The sequence below is a fragment of the Cydia splendana genome, chromosome 5 (genome assembly GCF_910591565.1).
Source record: "Cydia splendana chromosome 5, ilCydSple1.2, whole genome shotgun sequence".
NCBI classification, from domain to species: Eukaryota; Metazoa; Arthropoda; class Insecta; order Lepidoptera; family Tortricidae; genus Cydia; species Cydia splendana.
The window spans coordinates 14223606-14240109 of NC_085964.1; the positions used below are offsets into that span (position 1 = coordinate 14223606).

At 35.1% G+C, this 16504-nt stretch overlaps 1 protein-coding gene across 1 annotated transcript in view; it reads right to left on the minus strand.

The window, feature by feature from the left end:
- Nucleotides 1-598: 598 nt before the first annotated feature.
- LOC134790343 (sodium/hydrogen exchanger 9B1-like) overlaps nt 599-16504 on the minus strand; it is a 28013-nt gene continuing 12107 nt past the window's right edge. Inside the window, exons 6-10 of the mRNA XM_063761111.1 lie at nt 14475-14686; nt 9268-9439; nt 8667-8821; nt 3359-3517; nt 599-856 (exon numbers count right to left, since the gene is read on the minus strand). Of these exons, the coding sequence (XP_063617181.1) occupies nt 644-856; nt 3359-3517; nt 8667-8821; nt 9268-9439; nt 14475-14686 (911 nt within the window). The 3' untranslated portion in view covers nt 599-643. The remainder of the gene's footprint in view (nt 857-3358; nt 3518-8666; nt 8822-9267; nt 9440-14474; nt 14687-16504) is intronic.

The window sequence follows — 16504 nt, forward strand, 5'->3', positions numbered from 1 at the left end:
ATTTAGGTAAGTATTTACTTTTTTCTTATTTTTATTTTGTGTCATGTTCGTTTCAGTTTTCTGACTGATCTACTTCTGTCTGCGAGATGGAAGGAAAAAAATAGACTAAATCGGAATGACGCAATATGGAAACATTGGAAACGGACTAAACACAGTCGAATATGCTCTGTCCTATTTAAATTTATTCTTATTATTTTATGCACATTTGTTAAATAAATAAAAATAGTAAAAACTTATCAGCTATTTATTTAATCCTTATTTCACAAAGTACAGAAATGCAACAAATCCCAAAATAAACAAAAAGCTTTTGCTACAAAATCGAATCTACACACTTCCAAATTATTAATAACCAAGTGTGATGTTGTTAAAATTCCCCTACTTTGAGAGAAGTAAATGAATACTGGCAACATATTTTGTATATATGTGTGTGTTTGCTGAGCGTAAAACACGAGCGTTCCACGCACACATCGATCGTGTTTCGGCTTCACTTTTGGCAGGTTAGCCGTATGGAGATTATCAGTCTATGCGTTATTAGTTTAAGGTACAGTACATCTCCAGAACTATTCCAAAGACATAATAAAACTTAAGTATACAATATTAGCTTAGGTCTGGCTTAGGTATAAAGAGTAGATAGTTTTTAGGATTATGCTAGATTTTTATCGTCACAGGATTTCTTAGGTACTTTAAGTAATTTTGGTCCTAAATGATTTGTAAGTAGATATCCTATGGGGGTGGTGATGATTATGGCTTGAACCAGGAGTCGCAGTATGTTGACTGCGCACGCCAAATCATTGTCGTAATCCTGGTGGGGCCCCCGGGAGATGACCGCCGTTAGAGCCGTTGGCGCCAATACAGCCTGGAAGCAGTTCGTTGATAAAAATAGAGTCCGTCAACCCTAGGTTAAGAGGGGGCTAATGTAAAATTGCAATTTTTATATTGAATGTTTACCCGTTTTAATCAAGGGCAATGCCATAAAAAAAAACGCTCGGAAACTAGACTATATTTTCGAGGACAGTCAGTCAGACAGCAAAACCGTACTTTCTAAATTCCTGGCTTTACCCCCCACTCTTAAGTATAGCACGACCATTGACACTGCCAAGTTGATGCAGGACAAGTGTAGATGGATGTTTCATATTTTAATGAAGATTTGAAATAATTTGTTGCACAGTAAAAATGATAAATGAGAAAGTTATAAGAAGAATACCGTTTCTACGTTAATTATGTCGGAAATAAAATTTAAAATTATACAAACTAATGAAATTCTGTAACACATTATTAGCCTTAAGAACGTATATATCATCAACATCTTTACTTGTATTCTTAGTCGTTTTTCTTAAAAATCTTGATTTACGAGATGATAACACTAATAGCATCACTTGTGTCATACGACGACACCAGTCAGTAAAGAACTGGTATCGTCTTGGGTCGTCCCATTCGTTTTTTGACAAGTTTTTAAATTAGTCTTATTCTGCTTTCGTCACCCTTTCTACATTCGCCACTATCGTCGGTGGTCTTTCTCATCTTTGGTTATATTTGTTGTTTGCCTTTTTCTTATTCCGGCTCATTCCGGTATTCGTCATTATCTTCTTAGGCCATGTTCGATCTTAGTCTATCTCGTTTTCAGTCTCATTCATTATTCGTCAATTTTTTTTCGCCACGTTCGTTGTCGGTCCCATTGTCTTATTCTGTATTCTATCATATTCTTCATTCGTCACTTTCGCTGGTAGTCTTTGTCATCTTTGGCCATATTTGTTGATTGTCTTTTTAATTATTCTTATTTTTATTTCAAAATTACACATGTGTTTAATTAGTGCCCCTTTTCACGCCGAGGTAAGTATAGTGCTTTTCTTAAACATGCAATGAAATAATAATAAAAATTGATGATGAGGATGATTGTTTCATGTCCTAATGTGATAGGTTATCAGTGCGTGGGGTTCTTAAGATGAATCGAGGAACGAAAATGTTATTAGTTTTACGCTACGACGCACAGTTTAGGAGATACAGGCCTATAAAGATTTTTATTTCGTTTATTTGTGTTTTTTTTTTAATATTAATTAGGGGTTTCGTTAAGAGGAACGAAATTTTGATTATTTTTGCGCTACGACGCTCGATTTAGGAGATACAGCATTATAAATATTTTTCTTTCTTTATTTCGTTTTTTTTTTCTTGTTTTGTGTTTTTAAATATTACTTAGAGGATTTAAAAGGGAAACGAAAATTTGAGTATTTTTGCGCTACGATGCACAGTTTAGGAGATGCAGGCCTATAAAGATTATTTTTCCTTTTTTTGTCTTTTTTTTAAATAATAATTAGGGGTTTCGTTAAGAGGAATGAAAATTTGATTATTTTTGCGCTACGACGCTAGATTTAGGAGATACAGCCCTATAAATATTTTTCTTACTTTTTCGTGAATGGGGCGAATATCGAATGGGACGAATATCGAACGAGACCAATATTGAACGGGATAAATAAAGAATGTGTCCAATTTTCAAAAGAGCCTAAGTAAAAAAATGCGAAATTAGAATAAGACCAAAGACGATAGGACGAATAACGAATGAGACAAAAAAACGAAATTTACTAACATCGAACATGCCCAAAGAAGATGATAACGAATACCGGAATAAGCCGAAATAAAGAAAAGGCAAACAACCAAATATAACTAAATATGAAAAAGACCACCGATGACGAATGTAGAATGCGTGACGAAAGCAGAATAGGACTAATTTCTTAACTTGACAAAAAACGAATGGGACGACCCAAGACGATACCAAAGAACTTACTACTAAGACATTATCAACACAAGAAACTAATAAAAATTACATGTTACCTAATAAGTCTAATAACACTTACGGCGTTCTTTGTTTTGAATGAAAACTATGAACGTGATAGGCTCACTTCCTTCTCCAAGTAATATTTGGCTGTTGAAATCGGTATTCAATTAAAATCTGAATCAGAACCATCAAAATCTGATCAGAATTCAACATTGATTAGATACCTATTATTTACTTTCAGAGTTATCCGAGTGAAATGCGGAATATTTTTACAGAGAATATTCCGTCAGTTACTGTGTGGATATTTTGTGTACATTTTCAAAACAATCCGTACTTAATATTGTAAAAATGTTATTTTATTTTATTGTTTCCATTTTAGTCTATAAATTATTTACCTGCTATACTAGCGAACATTGATAACAGACGTTTTTAGTAGGATTTTGTACGTAAGTACCTACATGCGTATCTATGTATGTAATTATATAGCATACTAGTTGTACACCTAACTTCGCCCGCTTAGCCGAATCCCAGTCCCAGCCTGTTATTTCGGGGTCAGCGGGTAGATAGATTTGGGTAATGGGTACCTACCTCGACTATGGATTTGGGTACCCAGGTGCAGCAAAGGAAGAGTCTTTCCTTGAGGGTCATGTCCCAGCAGACGAGCGCTGCCGTCGTTAGTCTCACAATCAAACAGATAAGTAGAATTGCTAACCCAATTAACATAACATCCCACAGATCATTGTCAATCTGAAAAATAAAAAACATCAAAGTCAGTCAATTTAATTTAGTTATTTTTCTTTATTTTTTACGTAAGAACTAAGCGGTATGTGTTATTGGTGTGGATTTCGAAAAATATATCATCTTTAGGGATTAGCTGTGGATTATGCCTTGAAATGTCAAAACACAGGCAGATAAACAGACGAGTAGATTTCGTATCTATAATTGTATGTACGTATCTATAATACATTTTTTTGGGATCAAATCGACTTTCACGTTTTAAGTTATCATTAATCTATAAATATTTACCCGTAATTGAAAGATCAAAAATAAGCTTGTCCTTATTTTCTCCGTGTACCACACGTTTAAGCCTACGTAACCTCACAACGTTTGATGATGATTATGAAATATTGAAGCTGTCTATAAGAAAGTAGCCTATTATAATGATATAACCAATTATGAAAATGCCATAAACTGATATTACAAGGTTATTTTCATTTTCTCAAATATTCAAGAAAAAGTCGTCAATGAAACAAACAACCTTGATTGATTTGTTTCCACATTATAAGAACACAACAAAACAAAACGCACGCGTGAGTAATAAAACAATAACCGGTGTGGTTTTTCGTACATTCAATTCTTCGATTGTTAATTCATTGCTTTGTGTGTCAATGTTGTGAACGGGTGGATTACTGCGTGATTGCCGTGATTGGTGCTTATTACGCGTGGTGGCGCTCAATTAGCTGTGGCCGCTTGTTCAATAACGTTTTCTCGATATGGCCTTTGCCGAGCTATCTTTAATACATACTAGTGTTTCATATACTTATTCGAAGATGACTTGCCGAGACACTCAATTCAAATTGAATAAGTAATGAAACAAAAATTACCTATCCTATGATCATACAGATCATCAGCCTAACCTTTAGTGATCTTCTTAGAGTCGTTGTTTTCATAATTTAACTATAAATATAACATGTAGTTACGTGTCTCTTAATTGTCATTTTACTATATTTGTTAATAACTTTACTAAAGCGGCCTTTCTTTAGTAAATTAAAAAATTAAGGCGCCAGTAAATGCAGAGGCGGTCATACGGAGTCTTCAATAAACTAACAGTTTTTAACCGATTATAGAGAGAATACAGAGAAAAGGGTCATTATGCTTCATGTGCATAAGGACCCTTCTTTGATAGAAAACCACATATATTTTCCATATAAAAAGGTACTTGTTTGATGATGATGACCTACCATAACAATGTTTAAAGATGATTCCAAGTAAATAAATTGCTTGATAATTTTGAGTGGCTCTAACACCTTGAATACCTATTAGGTACCTACTTTAGAAATTCCTTGGTAAGTTCTCTATTATGCACCTGAGCATGTCAGACACACTACTTGGAGGAGCCTGGAAGCTGCAGATGAATTTAAAATTTCCGGGTAAACTATTTTATTATTCATATCAGACAAACACCAAAGTTTACCGGAGACCACGGATGCTGCAAAGTATGGAAAGCTTTGTGAACTAATAACGAAGTTGAATTCATTTCGCAAAAAAAGAACACGAGCTATGCACGTTGTAGGTGTAGGGTAACACCCACAAAAAGTACTAATCCGAAACGCCCTTGTCCAATTTAGGAACATTCCTTGAAATTTTTTGCCCATTTCGCTCATTTTTATTTGTGTACTAGAGTACTATGAGTGAGTTTGAATGAATGCTGCTATTGATTTATCGTATTTCTTAAACGAGCAATAAAAATGAATGTTGTACACAACGTATTTTTGCTGACTTGAGGACCATGTTATTGTGGCATTTAACTGTATTGTTTGTGCGTCTTTCTTTCGTGTTGAATTGTTCTGTCTCAAGGTGCGAAACTCCATTTACAGAAACCTGTCTATGGTATATTTGACAATGAGGTGCCGCCAGGGTGTCTATTTATTTCATATCTAGTATATCTACATAGCATAACGATAAATTGTTTTGTTAAAATTCGGTTTTATAATGACATTCAAATTTCAATCAAATTTTGATTTCACATCCATTCCAATATCAGTCTAAAAGACTTTATTTGAATGAAACAATTTTGACAAATCTCGCATGTTACTTGATATCGAACGGACTCTAGTTTGTCTCTGAAAAAAAAAAAAACTACGGTTGCGTGACATGTGTGAAAAAAAATCCATTTACGGGTCAATTTTTGAAGAGGGTGTTTTTTCGACATTTGTATGGCATTTTTTTATTTTTGGAAAATCTGATTTATAATCATCGTTTTAGGAAGAGTTCTTAACAACAAAAATATACTGTAGGAGGCACCACTCTACTTTTTATAGTTACCAAGATATGGACGTTTAAATATCGACATTAAATATGGCACTATTTAGCCATTTGTAAGGTGCTTTTAACATGTATATGGCATTTTTTCGACATTATATGGCAGTATCAAAATTTTTATAGCACTATTTATTATTTTTGTGGCATTTGTAAGTCCCTGACGACACTTGTATGGCACCTTTTCGACATTTGTATGGCAGTATGTCGACATTTGTATGCCAGAATCGACATTTGTACGGTTAAAATATCCGTATAAATGTCGTCATACAAATAATATTTTTTTGCGAAATTTCCTACACAATACAACAGATTCACTTATTTATTTTACTATATATTTTAACACTATATTTGAAACTATTATTATAAAATACACATTTTTATTTCGACTGTGTACCAGTGTACTGCCTTTTTGCCGAATTATGTTTCGTCAAATTTCATTTAGCAACCAACTTTTCGCCGAAGTTTTATTTCGCAAACCAATCGTACTTCGTAATTTTTTTATTTTGCTACATTTTTATATTGCAAAATTTTATTACGTCAAATTTTATGTGGTAAATAATTGTGTAGCAAATGATTTGGCAAGGCAAATAACATATTGTCAAATTTTATGTGGTAAATAATGATTAAAAACGAAACTGCTCCCAGAGATAGGTGGGGTAGGGTTATTTTTTTTATGATCGTAAAAACGAACCTGCTCCCAGAGATAGGTAGGTTAGGGTTTTTTTTTATGACCCTAGAAACGAAACTGCTCCCAGAGATAGGTAGGTTAGGGTAATTTTTTTTATGACCCTAAAAACGAAACTGCTCCCAGAGATAGGTAGGTTAGGGTTATTTTTTTATGACCCTAAAAACGAAACTGCTCCCAGAGATAGGTAGATTAGGGTTATTTTTTTGTATGACCCGTAAAACGAAACTGCTCCCAGAGATAGGTAGGTTATGGTTATTTTATTTTATTAACCCTAAAAATGAAACTGCTCCCAGAGATAGGTAGGTTATGGTTATATATATAATCAAGGTATGCCAATCAAAACATTTGACGGAAACGTAATTGACATCTTTAAAAAATTCCAGGTAATAATTTGTCTAACAATAATTTATCAAATCATTATTTGGGAAATGATATCAGTGCGAAACGTTGAGTTGGGAAATAAAAATTTGACCAAATAAAAATATGGGATACGTAGTTTAGGGAGTTTAGAATTTGCTAAATAATTATAACACTTTAAACTCTCGCGTTTTGTACACATATTTAATTACACATGTACACATATTTAATTATTTGTTGGGACGTCAGTCTTTCCGTGACCACAGCTGGTGCAACTCAGCTGAAACGTCGGAATTAAAGGTAAAAACAATGAAATTATATTTTGCTAAATTATTTTCGTCGAAACATTAGTAAACCATATTAAGCGTCCATACAAATGTCATTGTAGTCGTACCAAAATATATCGAAAGAGATTATTACCTGTTTTTATATAATTTAAACTGTTTCCGCGTCCACAGTCGGTGGTAATCGACGCCCAACTAACCGCACTATTGTGTTGTGTCGTAAATTTAATCTAACCGTTATTTAATAGACAAAGAAGATTTTGAGGGGTTTCTTTAAGTCATGTCATAACAAAACAAGTGCCGCGCGGGACAACGATAAAAAGTATTCCCTTGTTTTATTAAATAATGGTGAACGTTAATAATAAAAAAATAATATTAGGTTATTTATAATATTCATATTATAAATAACCTAACTTAAGAGGAGAAATAAATAAGGAAAAAAATAAAATTTTTACCCCATAGCTCAGTACTTAGTCCATCGCTTTCACCCAATAACCTTGTTCATTTTAGATTCCATCAACTCTCAATAGCCCTTACACCCTGGCGGGTGCTGCCTCTGCGTGCGTCCCATGACACGGGTAAGGGCAGCATCCGCTCGGTGTACCCCTTACATTTCATTAAAGTGTCAAAAGGGCCTCTACGTGTTGGCGTCGGCTCCGCGCACGCCTCCCAAAGGTCCGGAACACCATTGTTCCGTGATGGGAAAGACATACAAATAATAAAAAAAAATAATAAGAAAAAAACGCATAATTTTATCGAAATGATTAAATCAATTCTCTAGAAAATGCTCTTTATGAAAATATAAAGTTATTAATAATACGTTACCTACATCCAAAGTTATGATTTTTTTTATTGGGCTATGCCGCCACTGGGACACGCAAAAAAGCGGCAGTTTTCGCCGTTTTTGGGACTTCAAATGCAATTTTGTAAGAAACAAATAATATTTAAGGTACAGTTGTACAGTCACCTGCGATAATATGTTACTCTTCGAAGGCGACCAAAATATGTGACACCCTCTTATGGCTCCACAAATAAGATCGTGTCAGATATTTCTGCGGCCTTCGTTGTGTAACATATTATTGCAGGTGACTGTACATTATTCTTAAAGTTTATAATACACTGAATGAAAATATATACATACCCAGTCTTTTAGTCCTATGGACTTCGAGTTATAGTCGTGGGACAGCAAAAAATGCCTATTTGAAAATTGACCCTTACCACATTTTGACGTTTAGTTTGAATTGTCGCAAAAATAGTTTGATTTGTTGTTTAGAAATTAACTCTCACACCACTTTCGTGTAAAACGTGCGATCATTTAGCGTTCGATCAATCAGTGTATAAGCCAGCGATATTTTAGAGACGCTATCTGATATCCGTGACAGAGCAACGGTGCCGCAATGCTGGTCGTAGCATGCGGTTCCTGAATACATCATAAAGAGCTTATAATGTGTGTAGAAAAGCAGTGTATGTGCAGTTTATTGATGTAGCAGTCACATAAACTATTTACTATTAAAGAGAAACTTACCACAAAGAAAGTGCCCGTGTAAGCAAACACAGTTGGCTCACAGGCAGCCCAAAACACCCGGTAGGCTGTAGACGCGGGGTTGTTGTTGAGTTTCCACCCGTCTCGCGCCCAGAACATGGCGGCCGTTGCGTTGCAGGCCAACACAGCGACTCCAGCTAAACATTCAAAACAAACATTATTTCTAACTTGACTACAATTCAGTGAACCTAGTTATACTGGATTATTTAAGCTTAAATAAAGTTAGCATTGCTATTCTTATGGTACATATTCTCTTTTTTGATATAAATAAATAAAATATTTATTGTTACGCTTCACGTAATTCTCTAAGTACACTTAGGAATTAGACGATAATTTGCTTTCTATCGGTGCTAATTCAGTTGTTGACTTTATAATAAATTGTAAAATTGATCCGAATTTCGTTCTATTGAAAACCAGTTTTCAATTATTACTTGCATCAATGTATGAGACGTATAAGTACAAGCGAGATACACTGATTTTGAAATCTATATTTCTTACGTTCTCATTGCCGAAATGTTACAACGATTGCAAAGACATTAAAATTTCGGTATAAAAAAGTTGTGACGATTCAAGAAGTACATACCAGTTCCAGCCCATCCTAAGCGCACGAGGATAAAGTTGGCGAAGAGTCCCCCGACCAGCACAAAGAGGACCCGGAGCTCCACGACGTAATAGTCGCGCGAGTGTGGTGCTAGCCCTGCCAGGATGCCCCACGCTACTCCCAGTATCACGCCCACGAACAGGGTCGACCCAGCCTGATGAAAACAATATAACACACTGATTTACTTGGCTAGTTAAGCACATTTTATTTTTGCAATACTGATTCATTTTGTAATATTTTCCCACATTACATTTTAAAGCTTGAATACGCCACAATTTGGGCACATATAATTTTATTAGAACTAAATAGAAAATTAAAGGTCTACTGAAGCGAAATATATATTGAATATAGCTGAAAATATTATAGTTTATCATACTAATATACGAGACTTTCATTTCAGGCTCAGGATTTGACATGTCACAGAATTTGTGATGACCAGGACAAAGGCACTTTGCACGATATGATTACCATGTGTATAAGTAGTCCAAGCCGGAGTTATTTGCGGATTAGTTGATAATATAACACCACCTCTGTCTGTCTTTTCAAATATTCCTTGATATAGACCCAGTCTATTGCCATCCACCTTAATTTACATCCATCCGCCAAAAGAACACTTTTGGCATTATCAGCATGTCTATCGTGTAAATACCCCTTCGTCAATGTTATAGTGTGATGACAACATGATGAATGCTACCAAAATAGTAAAGCCCCCCATTCACACTCCTACCTTGTAGTCCGCCTCGTAGTCCGCCTCATTATGTAGGATTGTGTAATGGGGATCGCGGACTACGTGCCGTCCTACAACACTCAAGTAGGATGCCTCTTGGGTCCTACAAATCCTGCAACGCCCACCGCTGTACTCCGCCGCGCAGGATTGTGTGTGGGTTGTCGTCCTACGTTGCGGACTGCCGAGTTTGACGTATGACAACAGTGCGCGCCATTTTTTTGAAATTTATAAAGGAAATCGCTGTTTGTGGGACCAAAAATCACCCAATCACTCCAACAAACAATGGAGGAATAGGCATTGCAACAATTATTACCAATACTTAAGAAATATGACGCTCTCTGGCGAATTTTTAGCAGTTTCTTTTCTCACACTCTTTTTTATTTTTATCCAATAACAAGAAAATACATAGCAGAAGAGCTATTTTCTTTTTTTAGGGTTCCGTACCCAAAGGGTAAAACGGGACCCTATTACTAAGACTCCGCTGTCCGTCCGTCGATCCGTCCGTCCGTCTGTCACCAGGCTGTATCTCACGAACCGTGATAGCTACACAGTTGAAATTTTCACAGGTGATGTATTTCTTTTGCCGCTATAACAACAAATACTAAAAACAGAATAAAATAAAGATTTAAATGGGGCTCCCATACAACAAACGTGATTTTTGACCGAAGTTAAGCAACGTCGGGCGGGGTCAGTACTTGGATGGGTAACCGTTTTTATAGATAATGGTACGGAACCCTTCGTGTGCGAGTCCGACTCGCACTTGGCCGGTTTTTTTAATTGCACGTAACATTTTCAAGAGTAAGTAAACCGACACTTGTGAGAAACGAAGCAGTACTGATGATGGACGGCAAAACAGTACCGTGTGTGAGCTATTTCGTGCTCCGTAGTCCTGCAAGGCGTACTACAATGTAGGAGGGTGTGTGAGCTAAATCCTACTCCGTAGTCCTGCGAGCCGGACTACAATGTAGGAGTGTGAATGGGGGGCTTAACTGTAAACGGTGACTTAAAAAAAAAATTAAGTATTTTTTTTTACTAATTTTTCTTGCATATATTTCTATAGTCAATGTCCCATATGCGAATCAATTAACGGCGACGCTTGATGCAATCACTAGGGGCTTGCTGAAGCAATAAATAATGGGGATACTTAGCATTATTTTTATCTTGAAATCTTCTGGAATGTATTAACATCTCATACAAGGAAACCTTTTTATTCTGTGTTATTGTTTGATGTTTGCATTTCTATAGAATCCATCGTCTAACACTTAATACGCTATGTTCCTAGTTTCTTTTTTTTTCCTCATTTCAATCTCGTGTTTTTCCGCTTTCTAGTTGTCTTTCCATTCATTAACGTCTACGCAACATTTCAAAAACGAATCGATTCTTGATATATCAACTTTTTCACAAGTTTCTTTACCCTAATCGAATTTTTCAAGGCTTATTGGTGCTAAGTGATTTCGTTCCGTCATTGTTTAAAGCTCGTTATCGTGAGAAAGAATTACTATCGTGGTATCACATGTTCCTCACGTTATAGCGATTTTAATTGAAGTAAACAAAAAAAAAACCACCCGAGTCAAAAATTATTAGTAAGTTAATTATTAGTAAGTAACTTAATCCGTAGGTACATTAAAACAGTCCTAAAAGTTAAGTTTTTAGTCTAAGATAATTTTGTCTATGAACCAACCACAACCGACGGACTGATCAATGTAACTCAGCAAATATAGTTATGAAACTTATGAAATACCCCAATGTGGAATGGGGTTACTTTGATCAATTTCAAAATCAATATATATTTATCTCCCCGAATATGGAATTTAAAAATAATTAAAAAAAATGACAATATCGGTTTTTGCTCCTCTATCGATTTCACCAATAATATTTTATTAAATACTAATGTGTCCTTTGAAAAAAAATTCTAAAGTGGTGATCAACTTTAAACTTAATTTGGGGTTACTTTGATACCCCCCCTTTTTTTCGACGGAATTCGATAGTAACCCCTATAGGGACTAAAACTTCAAAACATTACAAAAAAATCCGTTCGCAGGTATAGGATTTATAAAGATTTTATTGCCTTTGGGGTTACTTTGACAAAGAGAAAACGAAAAAGCCAACCTGGCTTAAAAAATATCAACTTTATTGCAAAACAGTCTCATATTTTACTTATTTAAGGTAAGAAGCATAATTGAACAATAAAAACCTATCAAAATTTATTAACAATATGTAATAACAATACGATGATGTACGGATGCTTGGCGTATCGACGGCCTGCCTTCGACCACTTCTGTCACAGCCCGGTTTAAAACTTTTTCAGTGTAGTTCCTATATGCTCAGGCATTATTCTAAAACAATAATACAAAAACCAGTTAAAAAACCTTCAATATCTAAATAATCTAAAAAAACTATATGTCGTCCGTTGTCATTGATCAGTGATCAAAGTAAACCCTTATAGGCGATCAATGACACCCCATGCCACAAAAACCGAGATACTAAAATGGCCGCCATGATTATGATTTGCAACAAGAATCGATGCTATAGGCCGATACATGCCTGATTCAATGGATTACATCAAATTTATGTATTTGCTATATAGAACATTGTACATTAGAAGTTATACAGGCTATTAAAAGTACACAAAACTGATACTTGCATATTTTAATTTTTTTCCCATCGATCGACATGCTTGATCCCACGGACACAAATCACTAACTGACAGTGACGTTCAATCTTGCCAACCGTAAAAAATAACAATCCACAGGGTGCGTTCAGAAAGCGTAATATTCGAGTTTGAACACGAAGTAAAGTTTTTATCAAAGTAAACCCAGGATTCAAAGTAACCCCATTCCACGGTAATTAAAATGACAGAAAGTTTGGTACACTTATTAAAGTAATTTTGTAAGGAAATTTCTATGAAATGTGACCAGTTTCCATTGCTCTTGAGAGTCTTGACTTCTTGAGTGTCTATAAACTCAGTGCAGATTTTGAGATTGTAACAGGTAAAAACCAGAAACGGTATAAAATAATACTTTAATTTTAATACTTAAATTATTTTCCTGGAATTGCATTCAACTGCAGAGTGGAGACGAGTGAGAATTATTATTCGTAGACCAACCGACACGATTCGTTTAACGCTGTGGCTTACCGCCTGCAGTTATAGAACAGCTCATGGTATAATAATATACTCCGCCTGGTACTCTATTCCGAGATTCGCGTATGACCTAACTGACACGGGCCTACGTCATCATGCTGTTTACAGGTTCTCAAACTTTAAAATGTGGGAGAATTTTAACCAACGGTGAAAATTATTTTAACGGCATTAATTTTAAGTTATTCATGTAGAAACATAGTAAAATAAAACAAATCTAATGTATTCAATTAAACTTTATTTATCTATACAAGACAAACGTTTGAAAAACTAATTCACAGTTACACATTAATTACCAAGCTTACGGCGTGAAAAGTTTGGAAAACACTGCATCTGCTGACACTGAGCGAGAAGGAAATAACAATTAACACGCGTTCGAAAAGGATGACGGTCAGGGCATGAAGTTATCTAGATCCGAATTGTCAAATGTGACAGCGCTATCCTGTGTTGTCAGTAGTGTAAACAGAATTACCCGAACGTCTGAAATTTCTGTCGTGAATCGGAAGATATTGCTAACGAATAATTAAAAATGACGTGTTATTGTAAAATTTAAGATAAAATACATATAAATTAAAATTATAAAATTGTAAAGAAATATTTTAACTTATTAACCATAGGTATAATGTACCCATGTAACATGTTATGTTGAAATAAAGTGGCAATGTTATTGTGACGTAGGCCCGTGTCACTCTGGGAATAGAAGACCATGTTTTATTAGACCATGGAACAGCTTAAAATAAATAGTCTATCGATTCCACTTGTTTACGGTAGAACCTATACTGTGGGTGTAGAGATTTATGTTTAAAAGGCCACTGGCGTGCAAGTTTGAAGTTGTACCTCAGGATTTTTACCAGTTGCATTTCGGTGAAGGAAAACATCGAGAGGAAACCGGACTAATCCCAATATGGCCAATTTTACCCTCTGGGTTGGAAGGTCAGACGGCAGTCGCTTTCGTAAAAACTAGTGCCTACGTCAATTCTTGGGATTAATTGCCAAGCAGACCCCAGGCTCCCGTGAGCCGTCTCAAAATGCCGCGATAACGCGAGGGAAAGAAAACATAGGCAGAAGCACGTGAAAATACGCGTGTTGCATGAGGAGCAGTCGTAGTCACATCATTGTAAACGAATGAAGAATGAGCTGTTTGCCGATGCGGGATACCCCAGAGGAATACAGGAGACACGTGCCTTGTCGCACGCGACTTTGTACGTCAAGTTGCGCTTTATAAATGAAATTGCACAAGACAAATCAAGATGTGCTATGCTGTTACAAGAATCCATGCCATTATTTATCATCAACATAGCGTAAAGCGTAAGGTATTTTTACCTTGATATATTTATACAAGTCGTTTTCTCCCGTGAATATGAAGCTGAAGATGAGTCCGTAGACGCCGACGCTAAGCGCGGTGTCGGTGCCGCCCGCGGTGCACACCAGCTGCGCCCAGTTGCGAGCGGAGCCGCTGGCGGCGTTTAGTCTCGCCACGCCGGGCATCACCACCGCCCACGACAACGAACAGTATACTGAACCAAGTAGGAAGCCTGGAAAATAGCTCTTCACTTAATATTAACTAAAGAAAACGAAACTGAAAATAGGCCCCTTTGCATATAACTACATATTAAATTTGCCTTTTCAGTTGCATTTTCCTAATTTTTCATTGCATTTCGCTTGTATTTTATGTACACTAAATAGTTTACTGCTACTAATTTTTAAACAAAGTTTCCTGATTTCCCTTGATTTGAGTATATTACTGAATTATTATATGTAACTGTTAACAATTAAGTATTTAGGATGCTTCTGACTTCAAAAGAGTTGTGACAACGATTATATAGTTAGTCATGTCTAAGTCCACATCAATTTTGTAACACTACACTTTTAAAACAAAGTCCCTCGCCGCGTCTGTCTGTTTGTGTGTTTGTTTGTTTGTTCGCAATAAACTCAAAAACTACTGAACGGATTTTCATGCGGTTTTCATTTCACCTATCAATAGAGTGATTCTTGAGGAAGGTTTAGGTATATAATTTATTAACCCGTGCGAAGCCGGGCGGGTCGCTATTACTAAATATAGCATGTGTATACAAATAGACATTTTCTAGATAAAATACTAAAAAATAACAAGCTCATGTAGCTCATTGTTTTTAAACATAGGAAAACAAAAAAGTTACGATATTTTCATGCTATTTAGGTGGGTGTGTAATGCTTAATATAATTATAAAAAATCTATAATGTATAATAGATTTTTTATAATTATATTAAGCATTACACATCTTATAACGCAATTTGATATATGATTGTATGTTATAATGTAATTTTTATTATACGTTTCCTTTGTTATATTATTATGATTTCATCTAAACTGTCATTGATATAATGCCTATTGTGATATAATTTTTAAATAGTATATAGATATGTATTATAATGACATTTGTTATATTATATTTCTGTATAACGTAATACTTCATACAATTTTATCAAGTATAAATACATATATTGTATAACATTTATTGTCATATTTAATTTAATGATAGCATACATACATAATTTTACATACTTTTTATAACTAGTACGGCAGGCCTACTTCTTTTTCTAGCTGTTTTATTCTAGGGAGGTCGCAGTTCTAACCTAACCTAACCAATTTTTTCACGGTTTTCGATTCTGCGGGATCCGCAGTTCAAACCTAACCTTAATCACTTTTTGCTAGGTATTTTTACTCCACGGAGGGTCAAAGTTCTAACCTAACCTAACCCTCGTTTTGCTAGGTAGTTATTCGTTTGTGCGGAGTCGCAGTTCCAACCTAACCTAATCCATTTATGTCATGCAACTATTATGCCACACAAATAATTATGTGATGTCACTTGTTATAACAAATAATATGCTTTAAAGTATGTAATAATTATGGCAATATATATTAGACGAATTGTAAATATACCTTATGACCATTATACCAATAATAACATTATGTATACAGTTAATTAGGTATTACGGTAGTATGCCATTTATAACATTATTCAAAATAACGATATATGAAACTAATATAATACTTATATGAAAAGTAATTATAAAAAATGAAATGCACCCTATGTAGGTATCCCAAAACTGAACAAATCAATTTAACAGTAACAATTTAACAAACACAGAAAAACAAACTGGAAACTGATGAAAATTCATTCATTACGCTACTACAATTTAATTGTCTGTGCACAATTCAACGGGCTATTTGCTAGCGACAGTTTAAAATCCACAAAACAAATTGAAGGAAGACTTAAATGTGAAAATAATAAACGAAACGAGCATTGAAAGCTGTTTCCACTTTGAGGTTTTGTTTGTAAATCGGGCCTGTAATTGAGGCAGCAACGACA